This window comes from Strix uralensis, chromosome 6, assembly GCF_047716275.1.
Source record: "Strix uralensis isolate ZFMK-TIS-50842 chromosome 6, bStrUra1, whole genome shotgun sequence".
Taxonomy (NCBI): Eukaryota; Metazoa; Chordata; class Aves; order Strigiformes; family Strigidae; genus Strix; species Strix uralensis.
In genome coordinates, this window is record NC_133977.1 from 39,846,410 (window position 1) to 39,865,203 (window position 18,794).

Genomic DNA, 18,794 nt, shown 5'->3' on the forward strand with positions numbered 1-18,794 from the left:
TAATAATTCGCTTTGGTACTAGGCTTTTCCCAGAACTCATGTTAGGTATTCTGCAGTAAGTTGCCAAAAAATACTGTATTTCACTCCATAGGTCAACCTCTAGATATTGTACAGTACTCTTCTTCCATCCTGTAAACTGCTTCTCTGTAGAAAGCCAGATCTATTTTCAAAATCCTGGTGAGAGAAAGCAGTGCCGTGTGCTCCAGTACTTACAGCTGGCATCGTGCCACTACTTTATGCACATTGGACGCAGTAGACAAAAAGGTGTCTGCTTTCTAAGTTGTTGAAAAACAGCTTTCCAAGTTCCTTTACAGTTCCTGATATTTTTTCCCCTCTTTGCAAGTGTATCACACGGAAGAGAACAACACATGCTCAAGAGGATAAGGATACCAAGCAGTGCCTTCAGGAGAGATGGAGCCTGCAGCATCTCTCTGCACATACTTGTTTTCCTGCTTGTACAACAAGTATTGCTCAAAGTGAAAAGAGTGCCACAGACCTTGGAGACAAGCAGCACTTGCAGTACTTAGGCCTAGCACAGGAAACTTTCCTGGAAATATGCATGAGCCTTGCTATGGGTTACAAACGCAATACGCAAGAATTAAGGCTTCCTTACTCTGAGATGGATAACATTTGTTATTCTCTGTAACTCCTAACTGCTACCAGTCTGCTGTTCACTGATTTCACCTAGACAGATCTATTTATGGGGTTGCTGTGAATGCAGTCGACACAGCAATTACAATGTTATCTTGTCAGGTTTTCTACTTCTTCAGATATTAAACTGTTTTTTCTACACATGGGTATTCCAATTACACAGCAGCAACTGACAGAAATAACATGCCTATCTCCTTCTACCAAAGTCTACCACATTTTTCTTCCCAAAGTATTTTCCTGTTGTGTTATTTCACCTATTACTAACCTTTATGAAAACACATTATTTCTAATGTAGAACATGTTTATTTAGAGTTTTTCAGGAATTGTCCTGTTTTTACTAATGAAAATAGGTGACTTACTAGCCATAAGCATCAAAGATACTCATGATGCATTCTACCATGGATGACTGGCTTATACCTTATATCCCAGACACCAAAGCCAACTGGACATCTGGATTGTAAAATATTGGTCTTGGAGAACTCTGTTGTGTTTTAAAAAAAATATTAACATGACTTAGGCCATCACTGTTTTCACATGCATTTTTCAATTTCCTTACTCAAATTTCCAGAAATACGCTACTATTAAAAAAGTATACAACAAAGGTTATTCCAGTAATTCATAAACAGAGGTTCCAATCTTAAAGCCATATATGTAATGAGATCTTAGCTTCCACTACCAGAAAACCAAGTTTAGTGCATCCCTGAAGTTCAAGGAAATGACTTTTGATACCATTTTTCATATACTTATTGTTTAAATTCTGCATGTTCCTCTAAATTTATTTTTACCTGTGGAAATGTTCTCTAAAAAGCAGTGGAAGCTTAATGTTATTGGAACACACTGTTTCCTTAAAGTTGGGATTCATTCTTAATATCTAAATTAATTAAATGTTGAACACTGGTATTACAGCGTAGATGAATCATAGGAACAGTGTTTGGAATTTTTGTTCACATTTCACAGCATAGTGACTTAAGAAAGGTTTTTTAACTGTTTTTGGCTGATTACAGATGAGAAAACAGTGTTTAGAATTAGGAAATCCTTAGGTTTATTTCTCTGCTAAATGTACATACATACTTAAGAAATAACTTCCTTTAAACAAACGAAATAAATTTGAGATTAAAATTTCAAGAGCCAGTTGCAAGAAGATTTTTGGTTCACATCTGCAAAAATTGTGTTTGTAGTCTATACTATATATTCAAAAGAAAGAACAAATTAGCAAGGGATATTCAAGTAGAGAGTTAGCCAAGAAAATAGAAAGAAGAACAGCTAAAACAGCAAATAAGGCTGCACTACAATCATGAGTAAAACAGAAAATTTAAGTTTGTTCAGAAGAAAGGATTGAACTCTATTAAAAAAATACACAACCTCCAAAAACAAACCCTAAAAAGCCCCTCCAACCCCTCCAGTTATGGAGTCCCTTGAATATAGCTGAGAGCGCGATCCAGTATGTTTTTAAAGGTTCTTTGTCCAAGCTATTTCAAAACTTACTAAGAATACAATATGATTTAATAATAGTCATTTCTTTAAAAACAATCCAATGGATGCATGGTTTGTATTTTTAGAGTTTTATAACAAAAAAATGCTTAACTGAAAAAAGTGCAAGACACCAACGATCAAATGATCTGCCTCACAAAGTATAAAATTATGCACTAATTCTGAATCCTTAAGAATGCAGTTTAATGGAACTCCAGTGACTAGCTCCTTTTTCAACATATCTATGTGTGACAATATTTGAGCCTTCTAGCCTTTGAGCAGAATGGACTAGTAAATCATATCTAGTATGTACTAGTTAAGATAAAAAATAAGAGACAATCTGTCATCCTAAAATTGTCGGTTTCCAAAACCTCCAAGCCACATGCTCTTGGTGTTAATAGCAATATTTTAATTGAAATAGTCTCCATCTTTTGACAGAACTCAAACTGAGAAATAAAAAAAACAAAACTATCCATCGGCATACTTCAGCTTACAGATTAGAAAAATTTCCCTCATCCTTCAAATTCTGAAATTGTCTTCAGAAAACTTAAAACCCCATCAATTATCAGTATAGCAAACTCTAATAAGCCATTTATTTGTCTTTTTCAGTAATACACCTGTTAACTCAGATCATTCACCTTGCTCCTCAAATACTTGAAATTAGCACTGCATGAACTAGAGTTTCACTTATGGAGAAAGATAGTTTCTCAGTTAAAATGAAATATCAAATTAATGTTTTAAGACTGCTGTTCTCTGGCTCTTCAGCAATGTTTTCTTGTTCTTAGCATGGGAAAGTCTTATATTAATGGTAAGAATAATTTAAACTATTAAAACAGGCATTTTGCATACATCTGAATTTAAGAGTTTGAGACTAGAAATTTAATACTTGTTTTTTTCTAGAGTGTATCTGATCATTTTTCCTCAGACATGCAACAGAATCTGTTTTCATGTCCATCCTGACAATAAAACTGAGTCAAGACATCTACCAATTAAAAAGTTTTTCAGCAATAGACAGGTACAAGTTTATTTCTCCTTTACATACATACACATATGTATCTCTACACTCTTTACATACTACATACTCTACACTTTATATACTTTATGACTTAGCATGCTTTCAGACTGCCATGAAGAAGGGAAAAACAATTAAATCTCTATGGTCTCCTTATTATGTGATAGGTCTCATTATTATGCAATAAGAACCTTCAATCTGGAATATAACCTATTTCAAGTAATTCTTATCAGATCTTGAAGGTGATAAAAATTAATCCAACACTCCAGAAAGACGACAAATTGTCTCACTTGCAGCTCTCTGGTGAAGTAAAAAAACTTATGTCTCAATTGTCATTTGAATGACGCTTACAGGAATGTTTAACTTCATGAATAGTCCATCTGATACCAGTGGGACTATGCATGTCCATGAAAATAAGCGGTCACAAAACCCACATGGATTTGCACATGCAGCCTTTGACAGTACTGATATAGGAAAAAAAAAAAGGAGTACTTACCGTTCTACCATGTATTTGGTTCAGTGGCTTTACTGCTACTCAGAACAAATTCAATGACAGAAACCATAAGGACTGCAATTTAGGACCTTGTGACCTATGATCACAGGATATTCAGTGCAAAATATTGCACACAGCCTTACTTCTTAATATTGTTGTAATATTATCAAATGTGCTTATGCTTCACCTTAGAAGTAGTGGATTTACCATGCTTTTTTCTTCAGAATAATAGATAACTGTCTCTTTAAGTGGACAGATAGAAAAATCAAATCAGCAATAAAAGTCACCAAATAATGTATACAAAATTCTTTGAATTTATGGTCTAAAATGCATGTTGTGTTGCTCTTATGTCAAATTTATTGAATTAAGTCATGTTTACTTCTGCTTGCCCAATACATTCAGTTACAAAACACTAAAATGGTTTAAAATGTAATCACTTTACTGATGTGCCATTAATAAGGCAACAACAATTGATGGTATCCACTTTAAAAAGTAAAATTACAAAAAGAGACCTGAACCAAAAAAAAATAAATAGTAGATATAGAAAGAGCATTTTTTTTTTCCAGAAATTGCCAGAATTTATCATCAACTTTATTAATTCTCAAATACTAAAACTGAGGCTAAGTCATTATACGAAATGTATGCTTCAACTGTTGCTCTTTTATGTATGTGAAAAGTTAATAGCCAAATTACCTTTTGGTCATGCAGCTGGGATTCTGGTGAGAAAGGTTCTACATTTCCAGTCAAAGTATCCTCTCACATATATCCATAATGTATTAAACCCCTGCTCCCTACATTTTTTTTTACCCATGATCTAAAGATTGAGAAATACAGATGGGTTCTCCTTCACCTTCAGTAATCCTAGACATTAATAATACTATACTTAACCCACTGCAGTAGATTTCAATTAGAATGGGCCAAAAAGACTGTGAAACACAGAAGTACATCAGTGTTTTTCATGTCCTTATGCCTGTTCTTATAACTGTTACGTAGTATATGAAAAATACTTGGTATACTTCAATATACAAATACTTGGTATACTTCATATATAGTATACGAAAACTCATGGTATACTTAAATAGCTTTTCAAGATAATGTCCATAATGAAGCACTATCAAATAAAAAAGAAACAGGAAAAATGTATTTACCAACAGGATCTTTTTGATTCTGAAAGAGTATTTTGCTGTTGCTGCCATCCATGTTTGCCATGTTAATTGTGTTACCATCCGTCCAGTAGAGCTTACTGAAGAAGATGATGAACATATTTAAAAATGTTGCTTTGTGTACACTGTATTTTTCATCCAGCAGTAGTGAAAACATTTGTAAATTTAGACGCAGGCAAAACATACAACTAATGATTACATGATCTAATCAACAACAAGCTTTGGTAGGAAAGCAGTATTCAGTTAAGGAATTCTCAGCAAAATCTTTCAAATGCATGTATTTAAGTTTTTGAAAAAATAGAATGGGAAAACTGAAAATCTGAACGAAGGCGAAATCTTCTGATGAGCTTTACTGTAGTTTACTTATTAAAACAGCAGAAGTCTTACCCTTTTACTGGGTGAACTGCAAGACACTGGGGTTTATCGATTCCATGGATGATTGAGGTTTTCAGGGAACCGTCTAAACGTGCCACATTAATTTGTGTTTCATCAAATTCTGAGCTAATCCAATATAAATTACGTGATATCCAATCCACTGCAAGACCTCTGATACTCTGAATATCTGCAAAAAGTGAAAGCATTTGTTATTTTGATTGTATTTCTGCATTATTCTCAGTCTTGCAGAAAAAGTATAATTTCTTCTACAGTTTGTTAACAATATTGTGCAATATTCTATTCAGATGTATTTATAAACTAGTTGCCAAGAATTAATAATCATTATCTTTCTTCTTGGGCCTAATATACTAGCAACAAGAACATTAAAATTTGCACTGAAGATTCTGGGAAATCCTCCATAAATATTTCTTTTAAAAATAGCATAAAAGCTATTGTCCAAAAATAATAATCAGACAGATGCTCATTTTTTGCAGTGCATTTTTCTACTTAAAGCATTTATTACTCAGTGCAGTATTAAAAAGCGTAGTCTGTCATGAATTTTTTGAAGGGATGATGATGTAAAATGAGTTAGTCTCCACTAGGAAGTTCAACAATCACATTTAATAGACATCAATATTACTCATGACAGGAAGGTTCATACTTCTTCAGTTGTGAGTTATACCTTACTCACAGAACATTAAGTGGCTTTCTAAAACAAAACTGTGCTGAAGTTTAAGAGCCTACTTCCTTCTTTAGCACCAGGAAGGGTCAGTACAGAATATGTGAATTAAAGCGACTGTTCTATAGCAAGTAAGTAGGTAAATAGCTACATCACTGAAGAAGTTTTTTGGTTTTATTTCTGAAGACTCCAACTTACTACCCTGCTTCCCTGGAAATGGCTAAACATCTGTCAGCTGATGGGAAGTAGTGAATGAATTCTGTATTTTGCTTTGCTTGTGCATGCAGCTTTTGCTTTTCCTATTAAACTGCCTTTATCTCAACCCACGAGTTTGCTTCTGATTCTCTTCCCCATCCCAGTGTGGGCAGTGAGAGAGCAGCTGTGTGGGGCTTAGCTGCCTTCTAGGGTTAACCTGCACCACCAGTACTGCCTGAGGTAGGAAAACACGAGTAAGATATGATCAGTTTGGAAGCTTCAGAAGTGTCCTTGTATGTGATAGTCTTCTTTAGCAAGATATTGATTTTAAAAAATGTTAATGTATGTTAATATCTGCCTTAAATGCTGGGTATAAAATCACTGCTCAAGATCTAGAAACCAACATGCTAGTCTGCCTTGGCATAGCAATGGTTCATATTGGTCAGCATCTTTGTAGACAAGGAAACAGGCCAAGGGTGATTTAATGATTTCATTATAGTTCATAGTTTGTACACTATCTCTCTGTCAATTTAACGTGGTTACTTCCACTGATAGAATTACTGTCTTTGACAAACTAACATGGATGTGGCTGTGGACTGGCTTGCATATACATAAGATCAATGGTGAATGGACTTTGGGAAGTTTGCCAACTTTAGAGAATGCAACAAAAGATGCTGCATACATAGCCTTGACCCATTTTAAATTGATCCCCTGCCTTTTTGGGTTTTTTGGTTGGAGAAACAAGAAAACAAGCATTTCATACTCTTAAAGAGATTAAAGTATGACTTTGGTTCTTCGTGACATTGGCATAAGACTTCATCCACTGAGAATCCCACTAGTATGTGCTTACAAAGCTTCTTATGTTCTTATAAGTATAAAAATATAACTAAGCAAATGAGATAATTTACACTTAACAAGTAGTCTTTATAATGTTTTGATGTGCCAGGACATCATAATTTTGCAAATTTTATATATATGTTACATCTGGAACAAAAAAAGACACAAAACAACTCCACCACAGAAGCTACCATAATAAAAAGAATATGAAAGAAGGCTGATGAACAGAAGCACTCACACATAGCACACTTCTTTAAGTTTCATTGTTTCTTGACAAGTTTTGTGATTTTTCACTATATATTTTATATAGTAAGCAATGTTTTTATTTCACTACCATTTAAAAAAAAACAACAACTCTTTCTCTTTTGGGCACCTCAATTCATGATGTAAAGAGCAGCTCTAAGAGGCACTTTAAACTTTTTTCTTGTTACAATTGTTAATAAAGTTGTCTGAGATAGCAGGGGAAAAATAAAGACACCCACACAAAATAAATAATCAATTTACATCACCAAGTGGGGATATTGCTGTATTTGTCCAATGATTTCACACAATATGCTAATACAGAGCATATAAATGTTATATTTATATAACAGAATAAATTTTTTCTAAAATGATACCAGGGGCAAAGCTTCAATTAATTTTCTGAAGTCCCCAAATAAGCAACTAAAGAAGAATCTTCTTTTTTTTTGTTTTCAAAATCAGAAAAGGTTTGATCTCAGAGAAGCGAGTTATCTTTTCTCCTCTTCCCCTTCAAACATAAATTTTACAGTTGAGGAACCAGAGTATGCACAATTTGCCTCCAGATAGTCCCCTTCAGACATTTTTCCTGTTTTCCAGCAGGTAGGTGTATTACAAAATAGAAGAACATCATGTGCTGCCAAGAGAGGAACTGACAGTGGTTGGAAACAAACAAACAACTAACTACCACTAGCAAGGACAACGAATAGTATCACTTTAGTACCAGAACTACTGACATAAGGTTGAAGCAATCAGGTTTAGACTTTACAATTCATTAAGTTTCTGTATTCAAAGTACAGAGCAAAAGCGTAGGAACAATGAAGGTGTTAACTGCAGAAAAAACTGTCAGCCATGATTCTCCAATGGCAGTATTTTAAGTCTCCTTTTATTGCTCTAAGCAATCTACCTGTAATGAAAAAGCTCAGTAAAAAGGAAAACTTGTAGCATTATAAGTAACTGAAGCAGCAACAACAGAACAAATGTATACAGGATTCAAAGACACAGAATGAAAAGACTCCACTTCATGGCATTCAAGTACTGCAAACAGCCTGATGGCCATCAGTTTGAATATGACACATGATGCAAGAAGAGAACAGGTAAAATGCATAATATCAAATATCACCAAAATTGCAAAGCTACTATATCATATCATGTGTTTCACCAATAATGCCAAGGCCAAAAGATCTACATGGACTGGAAGGAAAAAAATTACTGTCATGGAGCTAATTTCTTTGCTAGGTCAGCACAGATAGCCAAAGGACATAGGAAATTCTTCAATGCAAAGCTATGTCAGGATACTGTTATTTTTCTGCTTTTCATCTTTCTTTACTCTTTCTACCTTTCCCAGAAGACATTATTTCCATTGTTTACTGCATATTTCAATCTTGTATAAAAGCAATGTTAAAGAAATTGGGATGCAATTGTAACTAAAAATAAATTATGAATCAAACAAGTGAACTAGAATCCTAAACATAACTCTGCTTTCTTATTGTTTAGATCAATTATCCAATACCAGTGAAAGAACTTGCACACTCATATTTTAGCATGCTTATAACACACATTTACCTACAATGAATTATTTTTACTTCAATGTTATTCTATTTACCTCTTGAAATAATGGTTTCTAAGCCAGTCCCATTAATGAAGGCACGCTTGATGGTCTGTGTTTTCACATCAGTCCAGTATAAGCGTTCCTCAACAGCATCAAAATCTATGACTGTCACATCATCAATGTCAGGAACAGTGAATGCTGTGATGAAGTTGAAGTATGGGTTTTCTATGTCCACCCCTCTTATTTCTGAACGCCTTGCATAAAGAAGAAATTTCTTCCTTTCTGTTAGAAAAAAGGAAAACATCACTCTTCATCCTCTTCACAACATTGCTAACAGAAGTCCAAGTCATTCATTTGAGATCACTTTACAAATGTGTAAATAAGGTTTATATGAGTGATTTAACACCTCTGGAAAACCTGCAGTCTAGTGACACTTGAGAAATAGAGCATGTTACAGAGCAGAAAAATCACAGGAAGAGTATATTAATTCTGGATGTGGGACATCATGTTACTACATAACTAAATCAATATGGTTTTGTGAATGTCTAAGGAAAAGTGTTAAAATGATATTTTAAAAATTTTACCCCACTTGTTCCAGTAAAAAACCCTGTGTTTCATTTGCACATCGTAACAGACATTACCAATTGGTATCTCAGTGGAACAGACTATCACTGTAACAGGGGAGTTTTGCAAACAACAAAACTCAGGAGGAATTCCATAATGTATATGTAAGCAGTGAAAGGCAAATAGGTGGAAGAACAAGAACACATTGATTGCTTTAATTTAGATAAAACAGAATTTTATTTTTTTCATCTCAAAAGTCTAAATTATTGGAGCAAATGTCTATGGACAAACAGTAAAGGTAACTTTTATCCCCACAGTATCCTTGATACAACAAAATATATTTTTTTTTTTTATTCCCTAAACATTATTAATCAACACTGAACAGAGTAATGTAGTACAAGGTTTTACAGATAATACACAATTATTTGACATTTTGAGGGCTTTTATAGCTTAAAAGTGTTTATTGTAATTTTTTATAAAACTCCCCTGCAAGGCTGCATGTCTAATATTTACTCTTCATTTCATCTTCTTAATCCTTGAAAATGAAACTAAGACAACTTTGGAAGAACAGGTAGAGATTTAAGCTGTTAAATACCTTTTTGTTATTCAGCTTACCTGACTAATCATTTTCTGATGACGCACTTTACAGTATAAATCTTTCTGTTTTGCAGAGATAAGTTTTACTAACAGATCATACACATAAGCAACAGAAAAAATGGCTGTGGTAATAAATATCAAAGCTCCAAGCAACTCACATATTAGAATAAGTTATCAATTCTCAGGAAGTCAATGTCCCTTTAAAATATATAATTAAAGTGCACTGTAGAGATTGTTTTTAAGACTATGTATTTTAATCTGTCCAGTTCAAAGTTTTAAACTTAATACAACTGTCAGGCTTTGGGAGTAAAACTTACCGTAACATGTTTTCTTGTCTAAAGACAGTTTCATCAGATGTGGACAGGCACATGCAGCACTTCTGTTGTGATTGATCAGACACATGTGAGAACATGGACCTCTGCCCTCATTAGCAGCACATGGATTGGAAGCTAAAATTGAATTATGAAATACACAAAATATAAAAACACCTTTTGGAAATAAGGTTTGTCAAACTAGCATAAGGTACACTGGTAAGAAACTGGTGAAAATTCTGTTCGAAGACAAACCCAGCCTCATGAATTAACTGACCTTGTACTCTAATCACTCTTTCTAGGCTAATATTCAACTGTTGTCCAAGCATATATTTCTTTTTTTTTGTTAGTACAGCCACAAAATTTATCATTACTCATGAGATCACTTTACAAATGTGTAAATAAGGTTTATATGAGTAACTTCATGAAGCCACTGAATAAAATTTTCCCAGTGAGGTATTAACTTTGCAGTCTATTTATAACATTTAAATGTAAAGAATTGTACAGTCCTAACCAGGACACATGGGATAAAAAAACATTAATATGATGAAGATCTGAACAACAAATTTCATTTTGTGAAGGTTAAAACTTAGATTATGCAATGAATTTTGGAAAATTCAATGTTCCTTCTTTATTGATCTACCTACCAGAATATTAGTTGGAAAACGAACATGCAAAGATAATTTGAAAAAATATGACAAAGTATTTCCACTTTTCTCAAAGAAAAACCTCTTGTAAGTGTGGCTTTTTTCAAGTAGCTTTCTACAGTTCACTGATTGAACAAGATGTGCTAAAATTGCTTTAAAGAGCAGAAAGAAAGCTGACCAGAGAAGACTTCTTACAAAATCTATAAACTGTTCTTGTTATCTTGATTCATTGTTTTACATACACAGTTCCAGAGCCCTCCTGAAGAGACATTCCAAGCATAAACAGAACGTAATGTTGATTTTTCCATTTACTAAAAAAATCTTAGAAAATTAACAGGGATGAAAAGGGAAGTGGGAATGACTGACTCATAAAGACAAACTTATAATTAACAAAATCAATTAGTTTAGAATATATTCCTCCAACGCTGTGCTAGCCTGCAATATAAGTAATTAGATAACTAGAGAAATCTGATGCATGAATTTCTTTGCAAAATAAGTTTAGCTCAAACTTAAGCACTAAAATTTGAAGACAAACTCAAGGTTTGCTTCACTGAACCACTTTTTCAGTGTCCACCAGATCCTGATCCACCAGCTCCTGAATCCTTTAAGTACGTACTTATCTAACCAGTACTACAGGAAAACGAAACTTTCAAAATTTTTTATAAACAGGTTAATGAAATTCTATCCAGCACCTTACATTATTCTATCAAAAAATCACAGGCTTTTACAGTTTTCTGTAAGTCAGCCCATTTGCTCCTTTCAAACACCAGCAGCACTGGAGGCTACTCAGTAGTCTCACAGCCTTTGCAGCTTCTCATGCTATTCCAAGGTTTATTAAAAAGAAACATCCCATATCCTGTCAGCTCTTCTAAACCTCTGACAAAAAATCAGCTGGGCCAATAAGCTTAAAAATATTCATTCTTGGTTAATGACTTAATATCTTCTTTGACTGCTAATGGACTGTATATACCTTATTATCCTTATGTCATTACTATATCTGATTCTGCCCTTCCCAAAAATTACAAGTTTTTAACATCACTTTTCATGTGTCTGTAATAACAATAGGAAAAAATCTGGGGTGTCTCTTTTAATAAATTCTCAACTTAATGTGGAAGATAAAAAAACATGAAGCTGAGAAAGAGACTGAAGTTAAGAAGGTTCCAGAAGCCTTTCAGGACAAGTATCAATTATTAATGGACAATTTATATTAGTAAATAATTAGTAAATTATTAGTAAATATGTCATCTATCCCTATGAACTACACAAAGATGAAACATAATTTAGGGTTTTGACAATACTGTGGAGGATATAGGTTGTAAAGTATATAGGAAGGATAGTTTGTAAAGGATATCAGGAGATCATCTAGTGATTCAACCTCCTGAATTTTTTGGTATTCTCAACACTGCTGCTGCAAGATTTAAAATTTAGCCATAAGTTTCGTAAAACAGCATTTCCTTTAATTTATTTGCCAATATAAAGCAGTAATTTCAGTGGAACCTCAACCTTTTTATATGTATACAACTGTCTGTGGCAAGGATCTGCTTAGGCCCTAAGAATAATAATCCCCATCTTGTCTTTCTGTGCAAGTAGTACATTATGTTCTTCTCTGCCAAAGTTGCTATTTGAGTATGTAATTCAAAGAGAAGAACATACAGAAGAAAAAATAAAGGGCATGCTGGTTAATGATCATGTTAAGGAAAGAGTTGTGGTTAAAGTGTGCTATGAGCATCAACAAAGAGAAGACAGTACAATTTGTGTATTATCTGTCCACATCACAATTCCCTTCATATATCATGGAATACAAAATTGGTGGAAAAAGAAACATTATAAAGCGGAGGCATTTTTTTCCACATGCACGCACAATTGGAGGAGTAAACTACCATAATCTAAAAATTACTTATACCAGCATGTATGTATATATTCCTTTCATATTCATACTGCTTCCACTGAATAATAGCTAAGCTGATTCTTTACTTTCTAATAAAAACTAATTCCCTTGAAGACAAATAGGTATGCTACTGTTTTGACTCAAATTTGGCTCTTACTTCCTTGTGCTAGTCCTAACACTTCCTTCTATTTCTATTGTGAGTAACCACATAACGATTCCTCATTCACTTCTCCATGCCATTTATGATTTCACAGACTGCCATCATACTGAAACCTGTCTATATGCTGTATTTCAGGAAGCATCAGCTTACCTGTTCTCATACAAAAACCCTTCCCACACTCTTGATCAGGCTGTCAAGCTTTCTTGGTATGTTTTATATGATCTGTATACAGTATTCAAGATAGGGGAGTGATATATGGATTTATACAACATCACACTATCTGTGGTTCTTTATTCCTTTCCTAATCATTTCCACCAATCTATTTTCCTTTTGATCACGGAAACCCACAGAACTGGCATTTTCACCAACTGTCCAGCCTTTTGCATTATTTAATTGATTTCCACTGCTGATTGCTTGTCAATCTATTCTCTTACAGTACTGAGCACAGATATACATATGCCACTCTGACATATTTCATCTTGACTGCTCTTTAAAATATTATTTAAACAAAATGTTTATTCTTCTTGACCCCTAAAAAATCCTCTCAGACGTTCTACCATCAGTTGACAAATGAACAGTTAGTTACTCTGACAACCTCTGAATATGCATTCACTATGGACCAACTTATCCTCCATATTAACTTCATATTGAACGTGTCCCTTATTGCCATCAGATTTTAGCTAGGCAAAATTTTAATCTCATACTTTAATGGTGTGCGACATGACTGAATTCTGCCTACACCGTCAAATACATGCACTACAGTTACATCAAAAGGATACTTTTACATTTCTGACAATCTATTCCCACTCATATTCAAAACCAGTTATAGATCTTATCCTCTGCTCAATGTTAATACTTCTGGTAGTATTGCTTTTCATAGGGCCAAAGATCCTTGTGCTGTACTCAGTCAAGTTAAAAATCTCTATAGTTCCTGATTATATCTGATTATTTTAGTGTTATTCTTTGGAATTTGCAAGTTAGGACTGATTAGAGAGTGCATAAGTTCTAAAATACATATTTATTTCCTATATTCACTATTTCTACTTCAGTTTTTTCATCATTCACTTGAAGAATTAGTCTGTATACCATCTAACAAAAACGTACATATTCACCATAAAACAAAATAAACAGGAATATCAAAGTTAGCACAATTCTACATGTTACTCTATTGTATACAGTATGATAGCTTTATGGTAGCGAATCTCTCTGCTTCCCACCCCTCTCACTGTACAGTGAGATGAAAGGGTACTGCAAAAACAAGACAAATGTAAATCATTATAGGGGTCCAAATCTAAGAAGGGACTTCTTGGAATGACTAACCTTTAAAAAAAAAAAAAACATACTGACATTCTAGCAGATAAGAAACATAGAAGTAAAATAATAACAAATGTTGTAATGCTAGGGTATTATCATGTGGAAAGGCCAAAGGAAATAGTACTTTTAGGAGTGGGTGCTATGCTTTATAGAACTTTCCAAAAATCAGAAATTTACTATTGAAATAGTTTAAAAAAGGTGTTAACGAAGCATTAAATTCAATCCAAGTGTGAAATGCTAGAGTGACATCACAGACTGACTGAAAAATAAAACATCTGATAAGATTCAATACATGTATAGTAACATACAAGGAAAAAACCAACCTCAAGTTACATACGCAAGGATGAGCACTGAAATAGAGTCCATGCCTCCAAAATGGTTTTCTGAAGCAAGAGATTATATTTATACCTATGAAACAGCTGTCCAATACCCCTCTTATTACAAGAGCTAGCACACACTGAACAGAATTGCCAGGTATTAGGGTCAAAACAAGCAAGACGAGTTCTTCTCTCAAACAGTCCATAGCTACAAACCAGAGCCATCTGCCCAAACGGTTGTAGATATCAAGAATTTGTGTAAGTTCAAAAGTCTACTAGAAGAGTTCATCCAAAGAGAGTCAGTCCAAGGCTTTAAAGCCTTTGAAGCACAAAGATACCATTTTCAGTTCAAAAATCAGAGCTACAGGTTACTGGAAGCTGACAGTCTATACAGGAGGATCGTGGCTGTTATCTTCCCCCAGGTCCATGCTTTCCTGTAGGCATTGATCAGCCACTGTCAAAGACAGGATGCTGAGACAAAACAAAGGTAGGAAAGACTGCTTTTATAATTCCTAAAACAAAAATGGAACTTTTACATGGCAAAAAGGAATTCAATTTAAAGTTCAGAAAGATTGTACATATATTTTGTGTGATTTATAATACATATACCAATCTTGCCGCTGGTTTTGAAGTAAAAAGAATGTACACAGCAAGGTTGTGATAAAATCTCAAACTAATAAGATTTTTTAAATCCCCCCCAGAATAAAATATCCAAAACTTTGCTCATGTGCATCTTAAGCTACATTTCTGTAAAAAGTTATTTATTTTAAAAGGCTGGCAACCCAGGCCTCAGCAGAATATTGTATCAAAACAGTGCTATGAAATTAAATGTTTTTCACGTTTTAATTACAAAACAGACCAGTATTACCAATATACTTTATATTCAGCAGTTGTTATACTTCTTGTCCTGATTTTTAGTCTACAAAAATTCAATCTGCAGAAGAAAAATAATGCCATGGTCATGCTTTTTTAAAAAAATTCAAAGTAATACCCTTGAGAAATGCAAAAAAAACCCCTGGGGAATGTGTGAGGAATTCACAGCTTTCTAACTGTTTTCAAGCTGTGATCTTTCCAATGCACTATATTTACTCCTCTCATCACTATCCTCAGTAGTACACCTTATGGTACAAGTACAACTTCTTGTGCCTAAAATAGGTGGCCTTGTTCTTTGCAGCACGTGGGTTTTTAAAATATAATGGTAGTTGAGAAAATATTCTTCCTAGAAAGCCTGTGTTTGCTATATTAATAGAATTCCTGACACACAGCTTTGACTCTGTGAAGATGAGTAGGTTTCAAACTCACATTCCTGAGATGTGACATCATTCTGCATTAGGTCATGAAGACTTCCATAATTCCCTGTGGTTTTCTGACATATGAACCCATCATCCATACAAATATCTCACTATAACTTCAATACCTTAAATTAGCATCTGTCCTAGATTAACTGAAATAATGTTGCTTTAGGCTACAGGAATTTATTTAGCTCTGCTCTACTTTATTTCAATCAAAAGTTGCATGATTTAATATAATAATGTTATTTATGACATAATATAATAACCTTTCACCTACATAGGTGACTGAGAGGTATACCTATGGAGCAGAGACGACAAAATGTTTGTTTATATTTAAAATTTATATTGATATTTCGCAATGCAAATATACTGTTAATTTTATTTTGGGATTATAAACTGCATGCTATCTTGTCAACATGCTGGAGGGAAGGGATGTGCCATCCAGAAGGACCTGGGCAGGCTGGAGAGGTGGGACCGTGCAAACTTCATGGAGCTCAACAAGGCCAAGGGGAAGGTCCTGCCCATGGGTCAGGGCAATCCCAAGCACAGATCTAGGCTGGGTCATGAGGGGATTGAGAGCAGCCCTGCGGAGAAGGACTTGGGGGTATTAGTGGATGGAAAACTGACTGTGAGCCAGCAATGTGCACTCACAGCCCAGAAAGCCACCTGTGTGCTGGGTGCATCAAGAGCAGTGTGGCCAGCAGGTCGAGGGAGGGGATTCTCCCCCGCTACTCCACTCTCGTCATACCCCGCCCTGCAGTGCTGTGTCCAGCTCTGGGGGCACCAACATCAGAAGGACATGGGCCTGCTCAAGCGGGTCCAGAGGAGGCCGCAAAGATGCTCAGGGGGCTGGAGCACCTCCCCTGTGAGGACAGACTGAGAGAGTTGGGGGTGTTCAGCCTGGAGAAGAGAAGGCTCCAGGGAGAACTTATAGCAGCCTCACAGTACTTAAAGGGGGGCTACAGGGAAGCTGGGGAGGGACTCTTTATGAGGGGGTGCAGGGATAGGACAAGGGGTAACGGTTTTAAGCTGACAGAGGGCAGATTTAGATTAGCTGTAAGGAAGAAATTCTTCCCTGTGAGGGTGGCGAGACACTGGCACAGGTTGCCCAGAGAAGCTGTGGCTGTCCCCTCCCTGGAAGGGTTCAAGGCCAGGTTGGACGGGGCTTTGAGCAACCTGGGCTAGTGGAAGGTGTCCTGACACGTGGCAGGGAGGTTGGAACTAGATCATCTTTAAGGTGCCTTCCAACCCAAACCATTCTATGATTCTACGATTTATTGAAAAATTGCTATAAATTCAAAGGAAAAATTAACAAGTAATCATGTAGTATCACCATTTTTCTCTAGCTCCAAGAAAGCTAGGCACTGAAAATTTGTAGAAAGAAATTACTTCCATTGAAAGAGAATAATTTAGAACAAACCCAGAAGGCCAATCATAAATGGGAATCTGTTTTTTTTTCTAAATCATAAAATAAAAGCTGCAATTACTGAACTTGATACTTGAGCTTCCTGATTCTGGCAGATAACAACTGAAAACTCTTCTACGGCTTATACCTTGCCCTGAGGCCAAGGTATCTGTGACTATGGAATATTGACTGATGATGTCTCCCTAGGCTACAGTCTCTCTCTAAAGACATTGCTTGGCCGCAGTCCAACAGAAAATAGTTGGGTTTTTTTCTGACAGAAAGAAATGGCTAATGGGAACTCTACTGCTACTGTGAAAACACCAAATATAGAACAGAGTTCCTCAAATTCCAAAGTTCAAGAAGAGACTAATTATAAAAAAACAGCAAAAACCATTATTTGAAACAGGTGTACAGAGATGCATATTTACTTCACCCATAGTTGAAGATCCTGAGCATACATACTCTTTTGTCCAGAAGTAAGACAGCTTTGTTAGAGTAGTACCCTGGCCTAAAAAGTAAATTCTCAGAAGAGGCTTATTTCAAAAAGTAATGAAGCCCAAGGAGCTTGACATCCACTGAAAAACAGTAACATTCTTCTTTGAATATAATAATGAACTTTCATTAAAGAAAACCATCAGAAAAATGTATCCTGACAGAATATGACACATACTGCAATGTAGTTTAGGAGTTGTTCACTGCGAGTCCTTATCACAGTTGTCATCATGCTTAGACTCAGGAACTAACAGCAAGGTGTATTCATTTCTCTCCTTTATTCAGTCCATGCTATTGGAGAGCATTCTTCAAATCTTTTAACTACTAGTGTGCAGGGAGAATTTTACTTGTTGACTCATTTATGTTACAGCTATATTCATAGTCTTCTCTGGGTAACTAATGAAGAACAGGGTTCCAAGACATTTACAAGCCATACAAAATGGATTTAATGTCTTCAAACAAAGATTGCTCAGCACCTACTAACATAAAAGTCTGAGTAGCTTACTGAGCACTACAAACCCTGGGCGAGAAGAAAAACAAAGTATCATTTCTCAATATTAAAAGCACCATGTATACATGATATGAATTTTAAAGTAGTTTCTATTACTATCACCTTTCTGGCAGAAGAGTTGAAATTTATCCAGAGATCATGGAACATTCTATTTCTAATTGGTGGTCGTTCTCCAGCGGTATTTTTTACTTTCCTATATTTACACACAAATTAAGTCACTCTCTGTTGTTATATCTTACAATAAAAACATATTCAATGGGTTTTGAAATTGTCATCAATATCATAATAATGTCTTCCTGCCCTATACTTGGTTTTGCAACTTTATTTTAAACATCAACGTAGCTATAGTCATATAGAAAAATGTCACTTAGTTCTTCATTTTCCATGGGGATCCACTAAGAGAACTGATCTCCAAGTATCCTTCCAACAAAATAACTGAAGAAGTTTAATCAGGACTGTTTTCTTTTGCTCAGCATCCTATCACTATCATATCTTTTCATTACTACTTCAGCTAACCACCTCATCCTTATTATTTCATGAAGTCAAGCATCTGATTCAGAAGTCCAAAGACTCCTAGTAAACGACTATGTAACAACACTTTCCAACTATTTCCATTAACGTTTATGATTCCC

At 35.0% G+C, this 18,794-nt stretch overlaps 1 protein-coding gene across 1 annotated transcript in view; it reads right to left on the bottom strand.

Annotated features, from left to right (window-relative positions):
• The window catches only part of LRP1B (LDL receptor related protein 1B), a 751,404-nt gene that overhangs the window by 216,743 nt on the left and 515,867 nt on the right, over nt 1-18,794 (bottom strand). The window contains exons 27-30 of the mRNA XM_074873779.1: nt 10,143-10,274; nt 8,719-8,946; nt 5,177-5,351; nt 4,775-4,869 (exon numbers count right to left, since the gene is read on the bottom strand). Of these exons, the coding sequence (XP_074729880.1) occupies nt 4,775-4,869; nt 5,177-5,351; nt 8,719-8,946; nt 10,143-10,274 (630 nt within the window). The remainder of the gene's footprint in view (nt 1-4,774; nt 4,870-5,176; nt 5,352-8,718; nt 8,947-10,142; nt 10,275-18,794) is intronic.